The following is a 10,349-nucleotide window of genomic DNA, read 5'->3' as shown; positions in this document are numbered from 1 at the left end:
GTGGTCTCCTAACTGGTCTCCCTTCCTCCCGGCTTCCCCTGATTATTATCCCTACACCCCATCCATTCTCCACAGTGCTTCCACAACCTAGAACCACAGGGATCATTCTAGAACATGTTCGCCTACATCACTCCCCTATTAAAAGACCTCAAAGGCTCTCTATTGCCTTTAATAGGACCAAGTCCGGATTATTCCCCGGGACGGTACACAAGGCCCTTCCCAGGCTGGAGTCGACCTGCTTTCCAGCCTCCCTTCTCACTCTGCCCCACGCACACGGATCGTTGCAATTTCCTCGTCATGACCTGCTGTTTGAAGCTCCTGCTCTTTTTTAGAAAATAAACCTTTAATTTTGTGGTAATTGTAGATTCACGGACAATTGTAAGAAATAATAGAGAGATCACATGCATGCACCTTTTAATGCAGCTTCCCTCAGTGGTAACGTCTTGCAAAGCCTAAGTACAATATCACAACCAGGATATCAACACTGACGCAATCCACCTGCCTTATTCAATTTCCCATTTTTCTGGTTCTCATTACATAGTTGGTTCAGTGCATTTTTATCACGTGTAGGTTTGTGGATCCACCACCAGAGTCAAGATACAGCACAAGGACCTCTTCCTTACGTAGCCCTCACACCCCAACCTCCCTACTACCTAACCCCTAGCATCAGTAGCCTAGTCTCCATTTCTATAATTTTGAAATTTCACGAGTGTTAAATGAACAGAATATATAGTATGTAATTTAAAATGCTTTCAAATTTAGTTTAATTCTGTGGAGATTTCAGTCAAGTTATTGCATGTGCCAGGTTTGTTCCTTTTTATTGCTTGGTAGTATTCCATCCTTTGCCTTTTAAAAAACATTTATTTATTTATTTATTTATTTATTTATTTATTTGGCTGTGCCGGGCTCTTAGCTTGTGGCATGCGGGATCTTCGTTGCCGTGTGCGGGACCTTCGTTGTGGCATGCGGGATATTTAGCTGCGGCATGCGGGCTCTTTTACTTGCAGCATGCAGGATCTAGTTCCCTGACCAGGGATCGAACCTGGGCCCCCTGCATTGGGAGTGCAGAGTCTTAACCACTGGACCACCATGGAAGTCCCCATCCTGTGCTTTATTATGGCATCCTCCCCGGTTTTGTCCACCTAAAGGCCACTCATCTTTTAATCAGATTCAAATCCCATCCTCCCACCCACAGCACTTGTTGTAAATTATTGCAATTATCTGTTGCACGCTCAGCTCACACCATCTTCTCTGGTTCTCTCCTCTCCCCGTGCACCCCCCTTCCCATCCTTGCAGTGACTCAGAGCTGCCAGGTTGGTGCAGGGTGACCGCACATTCTGGCCACAGTTGATTGAACAGGGAGTGAGTGCATTGGTTCACCCTAGCGGGGCCAAACAAGTCCCTCCCTCAGGGAATCTAGAGTTGGACTGAGATTCCCATCCTTTCCTTTCAAAACTTCTTTTTTTAAAGCAGAGTAGCCTAAAAACTCAGATAAGCAGCAACCATTTTACATCATGCAGCCTGGGAGGCAGAGAATCAGACTGGAGTGAAAGAGGTTTGACTCAGAGGCAGAGAAGCCAAATGGCAAGGGATGATGTCTCTGTGTCACCTAGCGCTCTAGCCTTGAGGGCTGGGAATCTTAGGCCTGGGGCTCTGAGACACTCCTATATCCTTCCGCCACTCTCCCTCCTGTCCCTTTTGAGCTCAAATGAGCTTGTTAGATGTGATTCAACTAGACTGGAGTGTCTTTCAGGACAGAAACTTGTTTCTTTTTATATGCTGGTACTTTTGCTTGAAAGTCCTTTGCATTCCGCAGCTGCCTCTCTCTCCCCTTTTGCGGAGACCCTCAGGACACCCGCCCCCCCGCTGGGGTCTGCTCTTTTTGTCCCTCAGCCTCTTCCACAGCAGCTCTCATAAGACGTCAGTAACTTGGGCTTTGCTCACATCTTAATTAACACTCAGGTCCCACAGCCCTCATGTCTTCAGTTTGCGAGATGATGTCCCTTATCTTTGTGTCCTCAAATTGGGCAGTTAATCTCATTTCCCCAACAGATTAGGAGACCCCTGAAACCTGAGAATCTCTCCCCCAGCAGTTCGAGGGCTCCCAGAGGGCAGACAGAATGTCTTCATTCATCTTGCAGATCCCTCGAGGGAAGAACTTTCCTATTTAAAAAAAAAAAAATCCTGGCCCTGTATTAGCTCTGCACACTGTGGGTGCTCACTAAATGCTGACTGACGGGGTAAACGACAGACTTAGTTCCCGGGAGTGTGATATTCTTTCTTTCCACAGGGAGAAAGTAATAACACAAGGCAGAGCAGGCTGGATCCCTTAATATGATTACCTGGGACTTGTGGGCTGGTGACTCTTTCCCCCAACTTTATTGGGTCCATTCATCTCCACAAAACAGATATTCCCAGAGACCACTAATGCTGCTGGCCAGATGGTAGGCTACCATTAACTGGCCTGACCCTACTAATCACAACTGAAGCACTGCCTCCAGCCCAAGACAGGGGGAGAACCCAACACTGCTGAGGCAGGGTTTGTCCTGACAAGTGTGATTTAACCAAGGTCAACAGTGCTGAACCTGCTCTGTATCTGTATTTAAGACATCCTAGGGACTTCCCTGGTGGGCTGGTGGGGAAGACTGCATGCTCCCCATGCAGGGGGCACAGGTTTGATCCCTGGTTGGGGAATTAAGATCCCGCGTGCCACATGGCATGGCCCACAAAAAAGACATCCTTTTAACCTTTTAAAAACACACCAACTTGAGATATAACTCACATAGCATACAATTCACCTGTTAAGTGTACAATCCAGTGGTATTTAGTGTATTCAAACAGTTGTGCAACCGTCTCTATAATAAATTTTAGAACATTTTCTTTACCCCAGAAAGAACCTCCATACCCATTAGCAGTCATTCTACATTTCCCCCAACACCCAGCCCTAGGAAAACACTAATCTATTTTATTTCCATAGAATATTTTCTTATTTTGGACATTTCATATAAATGGAATCACACAATATGTGATCTTCTGTGACTAGCTTCCTTCACGGCATGTTTTCCAGGTTCGTCCATGTTGTGACACCTCAGTACTTCGCTCCTTTTTATTGCCAAGTAATACCCCGTTGTATGGCTAAACCACATTTACCCAGTCATCAGTTGATGGACATGTGGGTTGTTTCCACTTTTAGCAGGTTATTTCTCCACGTTTCACCTTATTCATCTATAAAAATGGGAGTTAACAGCTGTCTGTTTCAGGGACTTCCCTGGTGGCCCAGTGGTTAAGAATCTGCCCACCAATGCAGGGGACACGGGTTTGATTCCTGGTCTGGGAAGACCCCACATGTTGTGGAGCAACTAAGCCTGCGAGCCACAGCTACTGAGCCCACGTGCCACAACTACTGAAGCCCGCATGCCTAGAGCCCGTGCTCCACAACGAGAGAAGCCACCGCAATGAGAAGCCCGCGCACCGCAACGAAGAGCAGCACCCCCCCCCCGCTCACCGCAACTAGAGTAAGCCCGTCCACGTAGCAAAGAAGACCTAATGCAGCCAAAAATAAATTAATTAATAAATTTCAAAAAAGCAAAGCTGTTTCAAAGGGTTACTGGAAGTATACATGGACGATATGAAATGCATTCTAAACTATAAAGCACTACGTGCTTATAAGGCCATTATTTTAATATCTATATGAGATCAGTTAAGGAGATCTCAGTGTGATTCCCCCGAGCTTGTGGCCTGTTGTTGGTTAACTCAGGGGAATTAGGTGCTATCCCTTCGGGTTTGATCTCTATGTTATGCTGAGTCCATTTCGCTTTTTTCCCTAGGTAATGGACGGCATCTTTTAGCCACAGCCTACCATCTCATTAGCATTTGTTGCTAGGAGACCAGGTTAGAGAGCGCTTAGCTCAGTGCAATCCACAGCCACTGTAGAAAATCACTCGAATCACAGGATCATATTTAAACATCAAGGCAGTTCCATTTCATCCCAATTTTTAGCAAGACGAGGCAAAAGGGCTGAAGCTACAGGTGTTCTTAGGGGCCTAAGTTTACCAAATATCTTGCCAGCTCTCCCTTCTCTGATTTTAGGTTAGCTTTCCTTCACCACTCACACTCATGTATGCCAGGGTGACTTTTTTCCCCACTGCTTAGTGAGTGAGTGTGCTAAGGTAATGCAAAAACATTTTAATATTAGAAAAGAGAAAGTGAACTAGGAAGGAAAATTTGTTGCCATAATAAGTACAAAGATTCTAAAATCCAATTTAGATGTAGATACCATTTTGCTCCCACAAGCTGGTATTTCTTGCAGGAATTTTACAGCTTTAAAATCTGTGGGTGTAAGAGGTGTAGAGGGGGAAGGCTGGGGTGATGATTGGATTATATAAGAATGACTGTTTCCTTTACCACTAGTAGATGCCTGGAGCATAATTTCTCCTTTAAAGCCTTGGTAAGAGCAGCTGGTTAAAGATGCTTTGTTTTACATCCAGCAAAAAGGCTCATTAACACCTCAACTGTTTTTTTGTACCAAGCCTGTGGAAGGGCTCCTGCTGCTGTTGATAATCACGGTGACCCTCAGGGTAGCAGGGGCAAAGGGGTGGGTAATTCACCAGAAAATGGTATTCACTGATTTGGGTTATGTGCACCACTGCTCCTCTCCATTCATGTGCTTAATTAAGAGCTGACTAGTATAAAATAAATGAAACTGCAATTCTTCACTGGAACTGTCTGGGGAGCAACAGAAATTCTGCAGGACGGGTACCTGCCAGAAAACCTGGGTTACTGTCTCCCCAGTATATTTCTATTCATTCATTCATTTTTTGGCTGCGTTGGGTCTTCGTTGCTGCGCGTGGGCTTTCTCTAGTTGTGGTGAGCGGGGGCTACTCCTCATTGAGGTGCACGGGCTTCTTTCTCATCGAGGTGGCTTCTCTTGCTGCGGAGCACAGGCTCTAGGCGCGCGGGCTTCAGTAGTTGCGGCACACGGGCTTAGTCGCTCCGGGGCATGTGGGAACTCCCCGGACCAGGGATCCAACCCTTGTCCCCTGCACTGGCAGGCGGATTCTTAACCACTGCGCCACCAGGGAAGTCCTATATTTCTATTCTAGACTTTGTCTTAATGTCACATCTGATTCTTACGGGGCGAAGGCTTATGAGCCCAAGAGACCTCATAACGAAATGGTGATACGGGAGGAGGGGGAGTATAGTCTCATCTTCATTTTATCAAAGGAGAAATGAAGGTGAGGAGCTGTGACTAGGACAATACAGTTAGTCTAAGGCCTAACTTCAGTCACGTCAGGGACAACCACAGAAGGAATGCAGAGCTATAACTGGCTCAACCTGAGGCACAGCATCATGTTTCGCATCATTCAAAAGTTTCTGTAAAAGTCTCTACAGTGACCAGCTGGCTGACTGCCTGGGAGTCATTTCCATTTGTTCAGTCCCTGGGGTGGAGAAAATGGAATTGCTTTCTTATAGTTCAGTTAGGCAGATCTGGATGGAGGGAATTGAAGTTAGTTCACAAAAGGTGCCCAAATCCACACCCTTTCAAAAATGCACAGCAAGTTAGAACAAGAAAGTCAGGGCTCCAGATTTCTCAAACTAATGCTTCGTCACCTCCCTCTCCACCTCAAGGTAATGGCCAGGACACTCTTTTGTTGACTAGTTAAGACAGGTGAGGAGAAATCCTTGGTGGGGTCTATAATTCTGACAATCCTTTTGATTATACTTTCCCCACAAGCTTAAAAATAAAAAAACATGAACTCAGGGTTTATTTTAAATTACCAAAGTCCCTGAAGTAGAGAACTAGTTTATTTTTAGTATTAAAGCGATTAACGATAGTTCTCATTCTAACTTATCCATATTCAAACTCACCTGCTCAGAAAGTTGCAAACCCATGCAGTTTCTAACAAGTCCCACGAACCATTAAGAAAGGACTTACAACAATAATAGTTATGTGCACAGGAAAAAAACAGAGTAGAAAATGCCACCCAGAGGTATCCAGAGAGAAAGACTTTCTGTGAGTGAAACAATATGTACATGGTTCAGGAATGCTTCCACTGGGAGCTGGGAAACCAAGATGAGAAAACTTTGGGATCCAAATTGGATGTCTGGGTTCTCTGCCATGCCTTTTTTGACTATTCTAAATCAGTTGGAGAAGGAGGCCTGAGGAGGAGGAAGAAATTCCCAACCTCTGATCAGTCGCCAGTCCCAGGGTTAGGACTGAGGACTGAGTACAAACACACTCAAGGCCTGACCTTGAATGGCAGTGGGACAACCTGGAAAACTACTCACTTAGTACTCGAGTCAGGCCTCCTGGGAATAGCCAGGTCCGCTCCATCCCAGGGCCTTTATGCTGGAGACCCTCAGAAGAATGGGCATTTTAGTTGAGAGGCTGACACAGCTGGAGTTATGTGACTTAAAAGGTACTAAACCCCACAAGGATGGACGTAACAGCCCTCAGCACTATGCTTCAGAGAATCGACATGACTCCACCTATAGGGCAGCAGGACTAAGTAAATCCCTAACAATGCAGGTTAGGCAGGATCTTGGGTCATAACTCACAGTAGAAGCTATAGGTTTTACTCTATAAAATCCATGTACACTATCGATCCAAGAGGCTGGGACACTTAGAGACCGTGGAAGAACTCATCGTCTTCAAAGATCTGCTTCTCTTTTCCTGGGAAGGTCTTGTCGCAAGTTGGACAATTCAAACTAAGGGTCTGCGTGTGCTGCTCCAAGGTGTGATAAAACAAGTCATCAGCAAAGTCTGATTTGCAGGTGGGGCAGTTCTTGATGGAGAGCTGGGAGGAGGAGCAAAGAGGTCAGTCCGAACATAAGCTATACGTGGCAGAGACTGTGTCTGACTTTCTACTATATCCTCAGCACCTAGCATCATGCTTGGCAGATGGTAGGTGATCAAGAAATAGAGGATGAATAAACAAATTCACATTTGGAGATACTCACTGGGGCGTTCTCTAACCCCAGGATTGAAAGGATGTAATACTGCCTGGAAGGGGCACTGGACATACCTTGTTTGGCTACCTGCCTGGTTCATATCTCCTCCCCAGTCCTGCTACCAAACTCAATTCACAGGTGAAAATCTTCAGTGGAACACTGATGGATGAACTGTGTTTTCTTCTCCCCGCCCTAACAGGCTCTCTCAGCTTTCGGCACTGACCAAACTGACCCTGCTGACTTGGATTATCACAGTGAACCAGTCTCCCTGCGGTTCTCCCGTGAACTGGATGGAGCAGGAAGGGAAATCTTCTCAAAGATTTGCTGTGGGCAATCTCATGAATCAAATACTTACCAGGCTGGGGGCAGAACTTTCTTGGATACCTGAAGGTAATAAAAAAGATTTCATTCAATGAAATGCATCCCTAGAATACATTCTCCAGCTGTGTTCTAGCAGCTGTTTTTTGTAACCCTCATTGTTCCCCTTCTGAATCTTTAGCTCTCATCTATACCATCTACTTTGATAGAGGGGATCGAGGTCAAGGATAGCGGGAAAAGAGGAAAAAATAATGAAGTGGCATTTTCAGTAGCCATTATATAATCAGAAAAAAACAATAAACCTATTTTCAGTGTGGAGAAAATGAGATTTTAATGAAAACAGTAACAATTTAACATGGAAATAGTCTGAGAATAGATTTTAAGACCAAATCCACACAGTTATTTTTAATTTTTTTTAATTTAATTTAATTTAATTTAATTTTTTTTTTGCGGTACGCAGGCCTCTCACTGTTGTGGCCTCTCCCGTTGCGGAGCACAGGCTCCAGATGTGCAGGCTCAGCGGCCATGGCTCACGGGCCCAGCCGCTCTGCGGCATGTGGGATCTTCCCGGACCGGGGCACGAACCCATGTCCCCTGCATCGGCAGGCGGACTCTCAACCAGGGAAGCCCACCACAGTTATTTTTTAAATGAAATGTTTAAAAATATTTTTAAGGAAAAACAGGGCTTCCCTGGTGGCGCAGTGGTTGAGACTCTGCCTGCCGATACTAGGGACACGGGTTCGTGCCCCGGTCCGGGAAGATCCCACATGCCGCAGAGCGGCTGGGCCCGTGATCCATGGCCGCTGAGCCTGCGCGTCTGGAGCCTGTGCTCCGCAACGGGAGAGGCCACAGCAGTGAGAGGCCCGCGTACTGCAAAAAAAAAAAAAAAAAAAAAAAAATGTTAAGGAAAAATAAACTTGTACCCCTGCCTGTTGCAAAGATCAGACTGTGACTGTTAAGAGAACAGGACTGCTTTAAACTGTCGCAAAAAAGCAAATGAGGTCTCATATCACTTTTGGAGACAAAAAAGGAGGAAAGTTCCCTGTTTGGCAAAGACATCTGACCCCGGGTCCTTCAATGACAAGACTGGTTGTCACCCCATTTCCTGTCCTCCAAACCACTCAGGAGCCTCTGTTGAGCACATCCCTGCTACCCTTGGTCAGGCCATGGGGGTGGCTGCCTAACAGCCCATCCTGGGTGGCACAGTCCACCTCTCATGCTTCCATTTCCAAATCTTAATTGGCTTCCTCAGCTTTAGATGTATGTATCTTCCACACAGAGACATTTCTCTGATGTATGTATTTGCAATACAGCCGCGGGACTCAATTTGTGTCTGCTGCCTCTAGGCGGATGATCTTATTTGTGTCTTCTAGATTCAGATGTATTTCTCAATGAACACTTCTTGCCTGGCAGTCTTTCTGTTGGGTACTCAGCTTCTGCCCAACACGTCTTAACAATGAGGCTGGTCTTAATTAGCATTTCAGATAAAGAAAAATTTATTGGAGGACAGGGATGCAAGCAGGGGCCTCCAGCTCGAATGGCAAAGTTGTCTTACCAGAATATGGGTTTCCATAGACAAGTCCTGGGTTTTGTCTTGCACCTTCTTGATTCGAAGTAGGCGCTTGATACGGCGAAGAGTCATGATTCAGACCCGTGTAACTCAGCTGTGGGTTGTCCTCCATCTTCAAAAGTTAAGGATAGAGTATTTACAGAGACATGTTAAAAGACAACAACAAATGGCCACAAGGAACTGGCCAGAGATGCCCATTACAGGTAGTTCTCAATGAACAATGTGGCACTGGAGAAGCCCAAGAAATGATAAACCATAATCCTTCAAAAGGGGAAGCAGCAGCCTCAGTATTCCAAAGATCTGAGTTCTTAATATCTGAATTTACATATGTATTGAACTTTGTTTAGAATGAATGCAAAAAGGAATTTTAAATCTTTAAATAAACACCAACTGAAGCGGGTACAGAAGTTGTATGGATATGTGAGGGTGGTGGGAGCTGTATTAAGATTGAAGCTGTTACACATTATTGAGAGCAGAATGCTTCTTTTAGTCTCCTTCCTAGAACAATTTTCTTACATAATGTGAATATTCATCTGATATAATCTTCCCTCTTCATGTTTTATCCCATCAAATGGATGTGCCAACAGAGAGTGAGAGGGAAGAAGAGAGAGAGGAAGGGAAAGCGCAAGAGAAAGAATGGGAGCGATCAAGCCACGGCGGGGGGGGGACAGGCAACACTTAAAGTTCTTAGAAAGAAGAAAATCAGGAAATCTCCTCTTAACACCTGAAGAGGGTTTTACTATAGTTCTTAACAAAGCCTCCAGATACCAGGTCTTTTTCTTCTTGCTGCAAGCTGTGTGCGTTCTTCCTTCCCCATCTTCTGCACACCTCTCCCCCACCCCCAGCCCACACCATCGACTATTTCAAAGTCGAGGTACAGCTAACTGAATCAAGAGGATGAGAATGACAGGACCAGAAACAGACCCCAAAGTCTTTCTGCAAAATGGAAACACATGGGCATAAATGATATGATCAAAGGTAGAAATGATCACTTGAAGGCAGAGCCCAGAAGGGTTATGGAGAGGGTAGAGATGGAGAATGGCTGGAGGTGTAGATCGGAGGAGCAGCCAGAACGCATGGACACCTGCTCTTTGATGCCAGCGAGCACGTGAGAAGGACTTCAGGTTCAACCTTTTTACTTGCTGGCATCATCCTCAATCAATCAATAATGACGTGTTTAGCATATACAGCAGAAAATAAATACTGATGAATGAATGAATGCATAGTATTTATTTGGGGCCTACCATGGGTCCAGCACTGGTACAGACCACCACTTCTGCTCCTGGTTTGGCAGCAGAGAAAAAGAAAAAAGTTGTGCTGAAGGAACAGGGTCCCTCCGCTAGCACAAAAGTGATGTAGGATATTACTCCCCAAAGACAATACTTACAACAGCCGTGGAGCTAAAAGCCAAACTAATAAGCTAGACCGTCATCAAGGCTGTTCCTTTCAAGGTCACTACTGCCATGCCAAACAAGCTTCAGTCACCGAACAAAGAATGGGTTTTGCGGTA

At 45.4% G+C, this 10,349-nt stretch overlaps 1 protein-coding gene across 1 annotated transcript in view; it reads right to left on the bottom strand.

Annotated features, from left to right (window-relative positions):
- Positions 1–426: 426 nt before the first annotated feature.
- The window catches only part of CALCOCO2 (calcium binding and coiled-coil domain 2), a 28,638-nt gene continuing 18,715 nt past the window's right edge, over positions 427–10,349 (bottom strand). Inside the window, 3 exon segments of the mRNA XM_081219523.1 lie at positions 427–6,797; positions 7,307–7,335; positions 8,825–8,951. Coding sequence (XP_081075649.1) covers positions 6,624–6,797; positions 7,307–7,335; positions 8,825–8,951 — 330 coding nt within the window. The 3' untranslated portion in view covers positions 427–6,623.

The sequence above is a fragment of the Mesoplodon bidens genome (assembly GCF_964165515.1).
Source record: "Mesoplodon bidens genome assembly, chromosome: 19".
Taxonomy (NCBI): Eukaryota; Metazoa; Chordata; class Mammalia; order Artiodactyla; family Ziphiidae; genus Mesoplodon; species Mesoplodon bidens.
This window is presented reverse-complemented; position numbering and strand designations above follow the sequence as displayed.